Raw genomic sequence first — 16,658 nt, 5'->3', positions numbered from 1 at the left:
TACTACACACTTATTCTTGGAGTACATGACGCTACGAGTGCGTAGGTGAAATTTTTCTACGTTTGGTTTTGATTTCAATATAACTATTTTAACTTTACTTTATTATAAACGTATTTCGACGTTATGTTATTATATATCTATTCTTTACTTTATGTTTTCATAAAGGATTTTATATTTTTGTATTATACTGAAGGAGAAGGAAATTTTGAGTTTGAAGGCAAGAAAGAGGAATCATTGCAATCTGATCATGGCGGAATGACATTCTCTATGATGCAATCGCTCTAGCTTGATTTATTCTTTATATATATTTTCTTTCTATCTTGAGTATTTTATGTACATCAACTTATTCCAAATTTTGGGGACGAAATTTTTTAAGGTGGGTTGATTGTGACAACCTGTCCTTAATTTTACGATTTTATTAATTTTAAAAGAGTGAATGGACGAAAATGCCCTAGAGGCGACATTGTTGACTTTCGTTGACCATCATTTCAAGATGCGTATGATCTATTACTTTATCGTATACTCGAAGTACTCAACGATACGAACGCATAGGCGCAAGCGGAATCGAATTTAGAGCTACGATGAAGATTTTACAAAACTACGAAACTTGAGGGTGTTTTACGAAATTTGAATTTTGAGTATTTTATTATTTTAATATTTTTCTTGTGGGACATTTTCTGCATGGTGGGACCCACCCACGTGGGTATCCTTTCCCCTTTGTCCGTGTGTCATATCTCTCCTCACTCTCTAGGATCCTCTCAACTCTCTATCACTCTCATCCTTCATTTCACTCTCTTTCCCTCATCACTCACTCTCTCTCATCTCAAACTCTCTCACTGCTCTCAAAACACCACCATTGCCACTGTCCACCCCCTCTGGCGAGCTCCACATGAACCACCATAGCAACCACTTGCTGTAGATTTCTCAGCAAGTCACCACTAACCTCGAACTCCCCCAAAACACTATTGTCTCTCCTTTGCAAACGAAAACAAACCACTGTTGACACCATGTTCTCCAGCAAGATCTTTGCTTTCCGACTAATGGTAAGCTTCGAGAACCCCTTATTTCTTCCTTTTTCATCGTTTAGTATCAAATTTAGGTGTGGTATGTGATTTTGGACTAGTTTAATGTTAGAGAAAAACCTCGGGAAGTTTTAGCCAGTTTTTTGGCGAATGATCCAGCAGCTTTTGAGCCATTTTCCGACCAATTCCGGTCATGGTAGGACCTCAAGTAGATGTATTTCTTTCCCTTGTACTTCCAGCTTTAAAACAGTCATGGCAGGACCTCATGTAGATATATTTCTTTCCCTTGTACTTCCAGCTTTAAAACCTTATATTATACATTGATTTTGGTTGAGTTTTGAAGCTAATCAGAGCCGTGGAAGTTTCCTGGCCAAATCCTCAGTTTCCAGTCAGCGATTGCAATGGCAACTAAGAAGAAAAAAAAGAAAAAAAAAAAAAAAAAGAAGCCCAAACTGGATCGAGAACTGGCCCAAACCCATGACCCACTAACCTTACCCGAATCCATTTAAGAATTGGAGGGAATATTCAAAGAGAATATTTCGTGAACCTTCCAATTAACTTTAACAGAATATTCCGTCTGAGAATGGAATATTCCATTAAAGTTAATTGTCGACCGTTACTTGACTTTGTTGACTTTTTCAAAATTTTCTCGTAAACCCTTCTAGGCTAATTTCGACTCCCTAAGTCTATTTTGACATCCATTTAATAAAATTCCAAAGCTTTAACGCAATTAACCATTGGAGCGTCTTAGTTGACTTTTTAGGTTTGATTGTTGACTTTTCATTGACTTTTTACAAAAATATGCTAGGGACCCTTCTTAGCGTATTTTGACACGCTGATTCTGAATCCGCAGTCTATTTCTCCAAATTCAATCGTTTTAATTGAGTTTTACTAATGGGTTTCAATATTATGTTTAGGTGAGATTACTATCGAAGACTCCGACTTCCCTCGTTCGAATGGCTACGACTTTGCAAGTATCTGTGAGCGGATCTTTTCTTTTATATAGTATTTATACTTATTGAGTTTCCATATATATAATTATTAATGAATTTTCTACGTGATTGCCATAATTAATTAACGGTTGTAAGGAAATGTCGTATTGTTGGGAAATTATTATTAATCGTATGGGATACACAGGTAAGCGGACTATGGAGAATACCTTATTTACATTTATGGTAGTGAATAGTATTATGACGACATAAATTATTGATTTACCGTTGTATGATTTTATTTGCGTTATCTGCTCATTGTTGTTGCACCGGTGTTAGTACTCGTTCGGGCTAGAGAGTATGTTCACATCGCACTGTACACTCACTTTGGATCCATTGTAGGTGCCGATCCTGTCCTAGATTGCTATAGGCAATTAGGACTCGTATATGACGCGCTTAGCGCTAGTCTTCACGTGATTATAGTACTAGAGCGTAAATCACTATTACACCCAGTTCTGTTCATGCCAGAATACCTCTACATAAACTCGTGTGTCAGCATATGTTGATGAGCACTCGATATGATATGTTTTTTTATGTGACTGCCGAACGTTAGATGGTTATTTACGAATTTTATTGTGACATACTGAATTCTTAAGATATTGCAGGCTATGGTAAGTACTTTCATACTATTAGTATGTATATTTTGGAAACCATACTTGTTTAACGGCGATGGGTTATTATGTTTTTGAAAATGTTTTTACAAAATTTTATTTTTAGGCCCACTCACCCTTGTTTTTTGCCCTTCCATAGTTGAGCTTTCGTGTCGACGAGGATTCTTGGCAAACTTTTATATAGGTGTTTACCTTTGATTGTATAATTCTCATCCTACCTTTACTATACTTTACTTATGCTATCACGTGTGAAATGGGTTCATTCCCGTTCACAAGCGCACTCTTAGATTTAGGCACTTTTAGGTTTAAATTCATTCACATTTTCCACAACACTACACTTTATGGTTTCGTCACCTTTGTGGTGTTGACAAACACAGCTCGATTCGAAGTCCAGGTAGACATTTCGGGTCGGGGTGTATCACGGCAAGTGGTTGTTTTTTTTGCTCTCTCGCAGTTGTGAGTCACCTTTAGTGGCTTGTTCAATTTTGTCCTCCTTGTTGCCGTAGCTTTTTCCGCATCTCAATGCATGAATAACATCACAAGCAATTGAAAAGAAACAACATATTCATGTAAGACTTGTGGCCTCGCCCTAGCAAAAGAGAATTAGCTATGTATATTCATGAATGAAAAGCAAATATCATTAAGATTAAGGTTAAGGAAAACACCCTTGTAGAAAGATGAAAAATGCCTAAAAGATCCAGCCAAGTTATCCAATACAATGTCGTAACAAAAAAAGGAATCCTAACCAGGAGACTAAGTTATATTAAAATCCTACCTAAACTAGGTTTTCCAACAAATCTGAAAAAAATAATATTAAAATATTAAATCAAATTTTCAAGTTCTGCAGAGTAAAATACCTTTTTGACCGACCAAATCAGTAAGAATTCAGTTCCAAAATGGCTCTTTTTAAAGCTTGACACGTCCCCTTCAATTTTCCAGAAGAAACTTGTCACGCCTCGATCTCGACATATGTTTAGGATCAATGCGCGACGATCAACTGTAAGGGAATGCTAGGAAATACGAACTGAAATTAAAAATATTAACAACATATGTACAAGGAAATAACTAAACCCTCACTAGGGCCAAGACCTGCCAGTAGGCTCCTAAAAGAAAGTTGAAAAGAAATACAATGAAAGATATAGGGGTAACCTAACACTCCAAGTTCTCTGACCTCTATCTACTACCTTAAGGGCTCCACGTGTCAACGACGCCCTATCACCCGCACAATCGCCCGTACACTGTGAGAATGGTGCACCAGGCAAATCAACAACCCGAATAAACTGCAAAGCTCGTGTGAGTGACAATAGTCCAATGTATGTGATAATCATAAAAACGTATCCATTGATCACAATTTATAACATCAAACATAAAATCATACTTTATGAAATCATAAACAAACCACTAAGAATCCCAAAGGAATCACACATACATCCATCGGCCTGTCTAATTAAACAACAAAGGTCACAATCTATAATTCATAAAATACACTGAAAAGTAGGGCTAGAGCGACTCGGGTTAGCTGAAGCCATCATCTCTGATGCTTTCTAAATTTAAATCAAATCCACAATCTATAATTCATAAAATACACTGAAAAGTAGGGCTAGAGCGACTCAGGTTAGCTGAAGCCATCATCTCTGATGCTTTCTAAATTTAAATCGAATCCAAGGAACCAAAGAATCAATGAAGATGGGATGCGGTTTCAGACGACTCAACAAATCCAACAAAGATTGGGTTTTAGATCACTCAACGGAATCCAAATAGGATACGGTTCCAAACCATTCAACGGCATCGTGGAGTATAAGAGATTTCGGATCACTCATCGAAATCTGAAACATGATACGATTCCGGACTACTATTTGTGATAAAAACGTTTACCACATCAGCCCTTTTAACAAAGTCTGGAGCAAGTATTAGGCCTTGCTCGCATTGGGCTTGGGCTGGCCTTACTGCTCAAAATACAATCTCTTATTTGAACTTTAAAAAGAAAAATGGAGCTCTAGTGGTTTTCTATTTCATGTAAAGCACCCGAAAATGGGACCGACATCACTTTTGTGAATCTTCCCTCAATGATGTCCAGGATCATGAGCTTGAAGTTATCAGAAGTTATCAAGCGAAACACTGCTTAAGAAAATTGACTCCCACTAGTTACCAACAATCAATTGCAACACAAGGCATCCTTGAAAACTTTGAACTTCATAGACTCCCAATTTCAAAAATGGCATAAGCAAAATTATGCAATCATTGCATAACTCTTAAGAAAATTTTCTTGCATGGATGATAACGTGACATGTTATGTTGTAAAACTATGAGTTAAATAGATTTATGTTTTATATGTATGATTCAAATTCATTGTCTAACAACATACGTAGGCGAGTGATTGTAAGAGATCGTTAATCTTGAAAGAAGACGGAGGTGGGTTTCATAGGGCCAGTGGATTCTAGCACATTCTGCATAAAGCTTATATACATAACCCTTTAGTTGATTGCAAGATAAAAAGATGCTTGCAGCTTTCAAATGACAAGGAGAAGGGCTTCAAAGGAATGTGGGCAGGAGGGGTCAAAAAAGCTGCACAATAACAAGAATCAAAGGTGGAAAGTCGGTGGTGCATCGCCACAATTTTATGTTGGGGGGACTCTATTGACCTATGATTGACACAAAAGGGGACCATAGCACAAAGTCAGGCCAATCTCCTCCATACATCTCCTATTATTCTCAATAAAGTGGGCAGAAGCTAAGTTCATATATATCCCAATTCCATGATGGTGCTCTTGCTTTATTCACATGACAATTCCCAATTTCATCGGTTTTCATCTTTCATTCCTTGTTAAAGTCCAAACAAGTCCCTGTCCAAGTAGGCAAGTCTTACTAGGTGCTCCACAGGCCATATTATCTATGGCACGTCTTATGGGGAAAAACTTGTTTGTGATTTTTTTTTTCTAATATTAGTAAAACGAGAAACTATTTTGGTTTCATGTTGTATTTATCAACATAAAAAGTTGATGTTCATTATAAAATTAATTGACAATATGAGAAGTAACCTCATCCCTTATAAGCACACATAATGTGGGATTCACCCTCTCAACATATCATATATGTCACAAAGGTGAGATCTAACTTGCATAGCAAATCTCTCACACAAAAGATGTGTGATCAATAAATGTGATTTCTTGAGGAAATCAAAGTCATACATACGATGAAAATTGTACGTGCATTACCTATATACTATTGTAATTAATTAGTCAACAACACCAAAAGATAGTGAATATTTCGGGTAGAAAAATAGTGCAGGTTTTTAAGCTTGCTGCTAGCTTTTTGTAGACAAAACCTGTAGTAATAGCCCTGCTATGTGAACATAAACAGACAAAGTCTTGTTTGGCTTCGTTGAGGAAAATATAAGTTCACGGGCTACATCATTTGGTCTTAATTTTTAAATCCACCCAGCTTTTTGTTATATGTATCAATTGAATATGTTAAATTGCTTAAATTAAAAGCCACACTGGTTGTTCTCATCTAAGAAATTAGCAGTTTATATATATTATTAGTGTAGCTAAACTAGATCAATCAAGCCACATCAATGGTTCACTTTGTTGTGCCATGAACAAATATATTATCTGATGCTTAAATCAGTGATCTTGATGGAGTTTCGACCAGATAAAATTCATTAAATTCATTTAAGGTACCGAAAGAGAGATTAAAACTTAAGTATTGAGTGTGAAGTGAGTGAAGCATTTAACTAGTTTGATTAAATCCAGATCTGTATTACTTTTCCCTCTAGTTAACTTTCCATATGCAGTTGCTAAGGCGTTTACTCTAATCATCCTAACTACCCTTATCACAACCAATATGAATGCAAGTGCAATGATTTTAATAGAAAATTTAGTCGATTTTACTGAGATATGAGGTGAACCGTTGCATGAGGAATGCTATACCTTCTCTATTTGTCTTTCTCTACTTGCCTTTCCACTCAATTCATGCCATGTGGTATCAACTTACTACTTACATGTATTTATTTAATGTTTAAGGAATTTTATTCTTCTCTAACATTGGTTTTCAAACCTTTCTAATTTGTTATGGATTTCGTTTTTATAAATAAACTACATGTTGAAGCTTTTGATGGAGTTGTCTTCCAATTTTATTTTCTTTTAAATCGTCTTTGCCGTTGTTTTTTCAAATGCTAATGTCTGTTCCTATAAATATTTTCCCAATAAAAACATATAGAAGGCCAAAGTTAACCGACAATTGGCATAAGAATAGAAAAAGACAAATGAGAATTCAAAGTGGAAAATATATAAGTGTAAGTTGATTCCACAGCATGAAATGAGTGGGGAAGGCAAGTGAGGAAAAACAAATGAGGAAGGTAACTATTTCTCTCGTTGCTTTATCCACTCTACCAGTTGACATACTTTACCATGATTCCATCATCACCCAAGAAACTAAGATGGCAGAAATAATAGTTTCCAACCGAAAAGCTAAATTTGATGTGACATGATATGAATTGGCAGCCTTCATTCTTGCTGTCAAAATTGACAGCAACTTCAAATCTTTATTTAATTGATTATTAAATGTATTTTATTAATTTTAGGCTTCTTGTATTAATACCTCATATATTGTTGAATAAACTTCACATACTTAATGCACCTCACGTTTGCTATTTTAATTAAAACTTATCTTAATAAACCCCACATACTTCCCATAGCACCCTCACACCCTACATTCTCAACATACACCTTACATTTTCTACCTCCACCCCCACATTCTTCAAATTTTATCATTCCCATTCTTGCTTCTATGGTTTTCATTATTCTCCAGGGAAATCCTAATCTTTCGTTTCCTTCTTTCGGTGTTTGTCCAACAAACAGTTCTGCTACTTTGGCTTTCTCTTTGCTTCCATTTAACATGTTGAACTACCTCATTTCAGTGACTCCTGTTAACGTAGGGAACTATGCTGGCATCTTGGTTGGGAGTGATGATATTCACTCGCAAAGTGGAAAAAAATGAAATAAAACAGGCTTCGAGGGTTTGGACGCTTCAACGAAGGTTAATGGTTGCACTTGTTCAAATACTGGCTAATCAGCATTGATTACAGTAAGAGGACAGAAAATAACATGGATGGGGATAATTAGGAAATATATAACAACATGTGATTCAAAATAAAAATAAGCCCCAGCGTTGTAAATGGAGAGCATGATTAGATGGGACAAGGTCCTATTATCATTGAGGTTTATATCAAACTTGCCATGGGGAATATGAATCAATGTTACCTTTCATTTCCAGAACTGTGATATGCTTTTGACAACATATGCAAGCATACCAAAATATGTCTATCAATCACTGGTTACCTTTTATTTTAAACTAAAACTGGAAGAATCCTTGATAGATTAGAGACTCTGGAAAACTCTAAAACCTTTGGTGTCACATCCCGGCCCGGGCCCCCACACTCCGCCGTAGTATGATATTGTCCATTTTGGGCTCTGACCACGCCCTCACGGTTTTGTTTCTGGGAACTCACACGAGAACTTCCCAGTAGGTCACCCATCATAGGATTGCTCTCGAGCAAACTCGCTTAACTTCGGAGTTCCGATGGAACCTGTAGCCAGTGAGCTCCTAAAATACCTCATGCTAGGTAGAGATGAGAATATACATATAAGGCATAGAGGATCCACTCCTTTGGGAGATGTGAGATGTTACAATCCATCCCCCTTAGGGGTCCGACTTCCTCGTCGGCACACTTCCGGGCAGGGATTGGCTCTGATACCAAATTGTCATATCCCGGCCCGGGCCCCTACCACATCCTGGGCTCGACTCCGCCGTAGCACGATATTGTCCGTTTTGGGCCCCGATCACGCCCTTACGGTTTTGTTTCTGGGAAGTCACACATGAGAACTTCCCAGTGGGTCACTCATCCTAGGATTGCTCTCACGTGAACTCACTTAACTTCAGAGTTCCGATGAAACCTGAAGCCAATGAGCTACTAAAAGGCCTCATGCTAGGTAGAGATGAGAATATACATATAAGACATAGAGGATCCACTCTCCTGAGCGATGTGGGATGTTACATTTGGTATCTACCGTCTAGTCCCAAACATCTAACTTTTTCAAACAACAAAAAAACATCTTAATGTACCTAGTTGGTAAAATGAAAAAAGAAGGACCAATAAAACTATAGAATTCAACAAATAAAGTTTGGCCATTTATAAGGTTTTGTTCAACAATGAAGGGTGGGAGAAATTTTGATAGTTGAAGAAGGTAAATAATACGTTAAAAATTACGTGGGGTGTACTTAGAAATTTCTTATATTTTTTAAATTTAATAAGGTCGAAATTGTTATTGTATAGTAGGATACAAAAGTTATTTAATATTGAATTTTAATGTGGGGTGCATTCAACATTATGTGAGGTTCTAATATAAAAAACCTAATTTTATTGTTGTTTTCTGTTTCAAAACATTTATTATAATAGTTTAATATAATAAAATAATAGTTTAATTTGACATATCGAATGAAAAGAAAATCTTTAAAAGATGTCAAATGCCGCATAAGCTGTCAAAAAGTAAATTTTATATTTAAAATTTGATATCTTAGAGATGCTCTAGGTTTTTAGTATCAGATCCCAAAAAAAAAAAAATTATGTGTTGAGAAAGTGGTCCGTTCGGGGCATCTATTGTTTTATATTTTTATTATAAGCAATTTTACAACTTTAAATTAGATTAAAAGGAGGGAATTAGTATGAATTCAAGACACAGTTAGTTGAATATGAACCTATCAACCAACGCAATTGACATCTATTAAAAATTAGGGTAATTTGAAATTTACATCTTACAACCCTTAGTTTTTTTCGTTTTAGTTTCATACCTAAATTTTGATTTTTCTGGCACTTAAATACTTTCTTAGGCTTTCCATCAAGTTCTCTTTTTAATGATGACGTAGCATAACTTTGACCCACCCTATTTGCCACCATATTTGCCAAGAATTTGCACTAGACACGGTGGCGTGGATTTAGAAGAGAATCTCTCGTCCACGTGTCAAATATGGTGCACCAAAGTTATGCCATGTCATCACTTAACGGAGAACTTGACGGAAATCCTAAAGAAAGTATTAAAGTGTCAGAAAAATCAAAGTTTAGGCAAACTAAGATAAAAAAATTAAGGATAACAAAGTGCAAATTTTACAATACTTTAGGGTAATAAAGTGAGAATTCCCATAAAACTTAAAACGTTACATGGAAATTAAATTAATGTGTCGTGCTTATAACACTCATTATTCATTATGAATGAGCTCATCAATTGTGATGAGTTAATGTTTCAACATGCAATAAGCAGCTGCAGTTATTTTGACATCATCAATGTATTTAATGACTGCATTCATTCAAACATCTCTGTCATGGTTTGGTACAAAAACTAGAACACCATTGCAGGTACCTAAAATATATGCGACTCAAGAGAGTTCACCCAAACACTTCAAATTTTTAACCACCATGGCTTCTCTGCCAACTGAGGTCTTCAGTACTGTGGAGCTTCAGCAGCAGCACCGCCATGCCGAGGACACTTCTGGTCGGGCCGAGAGAGCTCAGTGGCTTCTCTCTTCTCCAGATCCACCAGGGTTATGGCAGCAGCTCATTCATGGCATAAAATCCAATCTTCTTCCTCAAGGAAACAGATACTCCAAGCAGAAAACACCAGCAAACCGAGCCTTTTCGTTATTTCGCGGTCTGTTTCCAATCCTTAGCTGGGGAAGGAATTACAAGGCATCAAAGTTTAAAAATGATGTGATGGCAGGTTTGACACTGGCCAGCCTTAGTGTTCCTCAGGTAAGTTTTTCGGTTTAATTTACTTAGAAAATTCCATAAAAATGTCCTAATTTTTTTTTGTTATACATTTTTGTACTTTTTATGAACTTGGCAGAGTATTGGATATGCTAATCTTGCAAAACTTGATCCGCAATATGGCCTGTGTAAGTTGTTCATTTTGTTTTATTTGTCAGCAAATTTCTGTTCATTCTTTTGGTTTTATCTTATCGGTTTTTTTCATTTGGGTTATTGCATTTAGATACAAGCATTGTTCCACCTCTGATTTATTCTCTAATGGGGAGCTCAAGAGAGCTAGCAATTGGGCCAGTGGCTGTGGTTTCCATGCTCCTATCATCCTTGATTCAGAAGATAGAAGATCCTGTGGCCAATCCTATTGCTTACCGAAATCTTTTGTTCACCGTGACATTTTTTGCCGGAATCTTCCAAGCTGCATTTGGACTTTTCAGGCAAGTTGATCAGCAAACTTGTTTTTACTGCAACCTTCCGAAACGTAATTTCGATTTTCATCCTAACACAGTTAGTCCATTCTTGTACTACTTGCAGGTTGGGATTTCTTGTGGACTTTCTTTCGCATGCTGCAATTGTAGGGTTTATGGCTGGTGCAGCCATCGTCATTGGCCTCCAACAACTCAAGGGCCTTCTTGGGATCAGCCACTTCACCACCAACACCGATATAATCTCCGTCTTGGAGTCTGTTTTCGATTCAATTGTTCATGAACCAGTAAGTTAATCAGACACTTACAGCAATGATAAATACTAATTAAGTGTATAGAATTCAGTATATTTTGTTTCTTAAAAAAAATTATGTATATTTTGTGTTTTCTTAAAAAAATTATGGTACTTTTTTTTATGCTCATTTTTCGATTCACGAAAGTTAACAGATAGTGTTTCAATGGCAGTGGCACCCTCTGAACATCGTCCTTGGTTGTGCATTCTTGATATTCCTCCTAATTGCTAGGTTTATTGTAAGTACTTATTAAATTCTAGCAGTCTCAGATTTTATTTGGCAATTTTAGATTTAGCCTTCATAGACATTAATTTTTTTTATTTGCAGGGAAAAAGAAACAAAAAGCTCTTTTGGCTACCAGCAATTGCCCCACTTATATCAGTTATATTATCTACTTTGATAGTGTATTTAACAAAAGCTGACAAGCATGGAGTAAATATTGTAAAACATATCAAAGGGGGACTAAATCCAAGCTCAGCTCATCAGCTACAACTCAGAGGCCCACATGTTAGACAAGCAGCCAAAGCAGGACTCATTTCTGCTATCATTGCTCTTGCTGTGAGTTCTCTGCATTGCTTTCTCTACATATTTAATCTTGATCAAGTTGTGGACCCCATCAAAATTCCGAAATTAAGCGAGTTTGGTTGAAAGTAGTACTAGGATGATAGAGCTCCTTGTATTGCATCCTGCTCTTTCTTATTTTGTGTCCGATAAAAGGGTTGTAGATTTTTCATGATAACTAAATTTTTTTTGACTTATCAGGAGGCCATTGCCGTCGGTCGATCTTTTGCTGCCATCAAAGGGTACCATCTTGATGGTAACAAGGAAATGCTAGCCATGGGATGCATGAACATTGCTGGATCATTAACTTCATGCTATGTTGCAACTGGTGAGTTATGTTTATAACTAGCACAGTGTACTTTCCCCTCTGAAACCAAGTTTGCATCCCTCTTTCCGAAGTTTAGATTAAATTAATTATAATATCGCTCGAATAATAAGTAATTGATGGATTTTGGCTTCTGCAGGTTCATTTTCAAGAACTGCAGTAAATTTTAGTGCAGGGTGTCAAACTGCGGTATCAAATATAGTGATGGCTCTCACTGTAATTTTGTCACTGGAATTACTTACTAGGCTATTGTATTTCACTCCCATTGCAATCCTTGCTTCAATCATCCTATCAGCTCTTCCTGGGCTCATTGATATCAATGGAGCTTACCACATTTGGAAGGTTGACAAATTGGACTTCCTTGCTTGCGTTGGTGCATTCTTGGGGGTCTTGTTTGCATCAGCAGAAATTGGTCTTCTTGCTGCGGTAACTAATTTTCACTCTTTTCACTTTTAATCCTTCAAATATGCATTTTACCCGTTGTGCATACATGGCACTAATTTCCATACCTAAGTTTTAAATTAGAGCGAAGATCTCTTACCCTAAAGAATAGAATGTATACAGTAGACATAAACGTAGTCAAGTTAATTAAAGCAATATGCTTCGTCTTCTGCACTCTGATTAAAACTCTTTTTTTTTTACCATATAATTAGATTAGATTTCTTAGAATATTGCTCAATGAAACAAAAGAATAGAATGTTCTGAATTCTACATATGGAGAGTCAAATTTGATCAAGGGGTAGGCTCCGTCTCGTGATAGGATTGGATATTTTAGTGGTGGTTAAGATACGACCAGCCTAGTGGGACTGGATGCTTATCTTTAGTGTGATTTGGTCCTATAAGCAGACCACAAAGTAGAAGAGTCAGGTCAATCCTTTTGGATTGTCCACTTTTTGTTATATCAACTAGCACAATGGAGCTTACTGTTGATGGCTAGGTACGTAGGTTCCTATGCTTAATGTAATGTAATATGATATCTCACGAGCATCTTGCAAGGCCCATACATAAACCCACTGAGATTTGAATGATTGTAAGCCAATAACAAAAAAAAGTATGTTTTTACATAGATTAACAATAATGCATGAAAGCGTTATATATATATATATATATATATATATATATATATATATATATATATATAAACTGAAGCCACTATACAATGGAGTTTTACTTTCATGGATTGATTCTGCTAGAATCTATCAAAGTTATTGTCAAATTTTGAATATATTACAATTATCAAGCTAAAACTAAGCACTAATAAGAATATATGGTCAGAAATCATGTGTTTGATTCTGATCAGTTTTTGGAGTGCATATATGCAGGTAAGCATCTCTTTTGCAAAGATATTGATAAATTCACTTAGACCTGGAATAGAAGTTCTAGGGAGACTTCCAACAACAGACATCTTTTGTAACATCAATCAGTATCCCATGGCCATTGAAACTCCAAGCATCTTGATAATTGGCATCAAATCCTCTTTGCTTTGCTTTGCCAATGCTAATTCTGTGAAAGAAAGGTATGTGAGTATTATTTAAGTTTATGTCCTTCTCCTTCAGTTGACATAATTAATTTGGACATAGAAATAACTAATGCATGAAGGCTATATTTATTCTAGGGTTTTGAAGTGGGTGACAAAAGAAGAGGATGAGACTGGAGATCCGAAAGAAAAAAGAAGAATTCAACATGTAATCCTTGATATGTCCAGTAAGTACGGTCAGTTTGAAGTTATTTGAAACATTAAGGCTAGTTTGATGTATCACTTGCTAGAACTAATCATACAAATGAATTTTACTATTTGTAGAACTGACACATAATAATTATTATTATATTGTTTTTGAAAACGGCACAAAATTAAATCTAAACAATACATGATTAAAAATGTAAAATAAGTTAGCCCGGTTTGGCTCAACCCATTTAAGATTGACATTTTTTTCACGAAGAATTATGTATATGTCTTGATATATTCATCTACTAATTAATGTAAATTTCCTCTGATGATAGATGTGATGAATGTGGACACTTCCGGAATTCTTGCCCTAGAAGAAATACACAAGAAGTTGTGTTCATATGGCATACAAGTGTGTGTTTCATCTGCATGTCAAAACTACTTGTCTAATTTAAAAGATAATTAATTCTATTTGTTTGGATTGCAGTTAGCTATGGCCAACCCAAGGTGGCAAGTGATTCACAGGCTAAAGGTGTCCAAATTGGTAGACAAGATTGGAGGAGAGAGTGTTTTCCTCACCGTTGGTGAAGCAGTCGAGGCATGCCTTACTTCCAAAGTGGCTGGTGAGCAGCTGTTGATGGTTTGAGTGCATCTCATAACTTCTTGAGGAATCGTTCTTTAGTTGCTGTGAAGGACTGATTTTTCTCAATCTTTTCTACATTGGCCCATAGGAGCAAGTAAAAAAATTGAGAAACAGAATCATCTGATTTGATTTGTTCTCGAGATCTATGATATTAAGATATTAAGCTATGTCACCCTAATAAAGTGCACATGCTTTGAGAAATATGTACAGAGATGTTTGAGATTTTTCTTTGTTGGCCATACACATAGAGGTGGCTTTAGTCATATGTCAATGTTCACTTTTACAATCTTCTACTGAAACAAAGGTGGGAATCAATGCACGTTGCTAACTTTCAGCCCTGTTATTGGAGAGATTCTTTTATACAATCGGTTGCATGTGTTAATATTTAAATGAATAATGACATAAAACATGCTGAGCGATGCAAAAATAAAAGGGGGTCCTAATTTTGTGTGTTGTCACTCGTGGTGGTCCGTTTTGTAAATCATGTTTGCCATTATAAGAAGTTCAATATTCTCAAAGTTAATCGACTATTGTAGCATCGGCTTATGAAATCTTTGGATGGTCTATACTTTTGGACCAATTGACTTTTGAGACCTTGTGTTAGAGATGGTGTAAAAGCAGAGTCCTAACCAATCTTACCTTCCTTTGTTCTGTGATAAACTCCAAGTATTAATGCTGCTGTATTACCAGGTTGTATTGAGAGAAATATAATCCCGTTGGGACTCTTGTATAGCTGAACCATTTGTGTGTATTCATACAACAACTCAAACAACGAATGAATACAACTTTCACAAATATTCTAGACTTTTGTTATTGGTTTTATTCTTTACTGTGGCTGGTCTGTTCGCCAACTTGATATGAAAAACGCTTTCCTACACGGCCACTTGCAAGAGGAGGTGTATATGTCTCAACCGCCTGGATTCGTTGTTCCTCAAAGACCTAATCATGTTTGTCATCTTATCAAGGCTCTTTAGGGTCTTAAACAGGCCCCGTGGGCATGGTTCCACCGCTTCAGTTCTTATTTATTCAGCTACGGTTTCGTACAAAGCAAAGCCGACAACTCCTTATTCCTTTATCGCCGTGGTTCGTCCCGTATGTGGTTGTTGTTGTATGTTGACGACATTGTTTTAACCGGAAGCCACTCCTCCGTTTTGCAGCACTTCATCGCATCCTTGGGTAAGATTTTTGACTTGAAGGATTTGGGAACTTTAAATTATTTCTTGGGGATACAAGTTCAAACCACCTCTAGCGGCATCCATCTTTCTCAAGCCAAGTATGCCTGTGATTCATTAAAAAAGGCGTGCATGCTAGAGAAACCAAGTTCTACACCTGCAAAGGTCTCCCCATCCGCTCATGATGGTCCTCTTCTGTCCTCTCCTACCGAGTTCCGTATGCTTGTGGGCTGCCTCCAATATCTAACGTTAACACGTCCCGACATTTCGTTTGCTGTTAACAGCGTCGGACAGTACATGAGTGACCCTCGATTGCCTCATCTCTTGGCTGTCAAGCGTATATTACGCTATATCGAGGGGACTATTGATCACGGTTTGCTTCTTCGACCACAACCTCTTTCTGATCGCATTTCAGCCTATTCTGACCCCGATTGGGCGTGGTGTGTCGATACCCGCCGCTCAACCACGGGTTATTTGATTTATCACGGCACAAATTTAGTGTCGTGGTCTTCTACAGCCCACGGTGTCGAAATCTAGCGCCGAATCCGAATATCGGGCTTTATCCCATGCCTGCGCTGAAACTATGTGGCTGACCTATTTGTTTTATGAACTTGGCGTCTCCACTCAGTTCCCTATTTACCTTTATTGTGATAATCTTAGCGCCACATACATGGCTACCAACCCCGTATTCCATGCCCGCACGAGACACATCGAGTTGGACTACCATTTTGTACGCGAACGCGTGGCCTTCGGCAGCCACCAAGTTCCGTTTTTACCTTCAGTTGATCAGCCTGCAGACTTGTGGACAAAAGGCTTACTCAAGGCACGGCATTTCGTTCTTCGGTCCAAACTCGTTCATCCTCCGATGCCCAGTTTGCGGTGGGGGGGGTTGGGTGTTGAACCATTTGTGTGTGTTTATACAGCAATTCACACAACGAATGGATACAACTTTCACAAATATTCTAGACTTTTGTTATTGGTTTTATTCTTTACCGTGCCTCTGCAGCTGTGTTTCTACAGATGGACTTAAAAATCTAGCTAGCTAAACACCATTTGAGAGTGCTTTTAAAATAGGGGTGTGCTATCCACACACCACTTTTTACTTCTCACACACCCTTTGTTAATTTATGTCCGTTGA

At 37.0% G+C, this 16,658-nt stretch overlaps 2 protein-coding genes and 1 long non-coding RNA gene across 5 annotated transcripts; all 3 read left to right on the top strand.

Annotated features, from left to right (window-relative positions):
- The first annotated feature begins 767 nt into the window (after positions 1 to 767).
- On the top strand, positions 768 to 2,232 carry LOC114826366 (uncharacterized). Its single transcript, XR_003775178.2, has 2 exons — positions 768 to 1,043; positions 1,940 to 2,232. It is a non-coding gene; the product is annotated as an uncharacterized lncRNA (long non-coding RNA).
- Positions 2,233 to 9,804: 7,572 nt separating this feature from the next.
- Positions 9,805 to 14,691, top strand: LOC139198206 (low affinity sulfate transporter 3-like). 3 transcript variants are annotated; one of them, XM_070826479.1, is made up of 12 exons: positions 9,805 to 10,426; positions 10,521 to 10,569; positions 10,665 to 10,872; positions 10,970 to 11,147; positions 11,326 to 11,391; positions 11,481 to 11,711; positions 11,916 to 12,042; positions 12,179 to 12,465; positions 13,362 to 13,555; positions 13,655 to 13,743; positions 14,041 to 14,117; positions 14,193 to 14,691. In XM_070826479.1, exons 1-12 carry the CDS (start codon positions 9,962 to 9,964, stop codon positions 14,349 to 14,351), a joined length of 2,130 nt encoding a protein of 709 aa, XP_070682580.1. In that variant the 5' UTR covers positions 9,805 to 9,961; the 3' UTR covers positions 14,352 to 14,691. The 3 variants fall into 3 exon arrangements, 2 of the variants coding, with proteins under 2 accessions (XP_070682580.1, XP_070682581.1); XM_070826480.1 differs by lacking the exon at positions 14,041 to 14,117; XR_011583480.1 differs by lacking the exon at positions 14,041 to 14,117 and having other exon boundaries at positions 9,874 to 10,426; positions 13,315 to 13,555.
- Positions 14,692 to 15,442: 751 nt separating this feature from the next.
- LOC139198098 (uncharacterized mitochondrial protein AtMg00810-like) lies at positions 15,443 to 16,057 on the top strand. The gene has a single exon (XM_070826358.1). It carries the CDS (start codon positions 15,443 to 15,445, stop codon positions 16,055 to 16,057), a length of 615 nt encoding a protein of 204 aa, XP_070682459.1.
- Positions 16,058 to 16,658: the final 601 nt, after the last annotated feature.

The sequence above is a fragment of the Malus domestica genome, chromosome 08 (genome assembly GCF_042453785.1).
Source record: "Malus domestica chromosome 08, GDT2T_hap1".
Classification (NCBI taxonomy): domain Eukaryota; kingdom Viridiplantae; phylum Streptophyta; class Magnoliopsida; order Rosales; family Rosaceae; genus Malus; species Malus domestica.
Note: the sequence above shows the minus strand (reverse complement) of the source record. Positions and strands in the feature narration are given on the sequence as shown.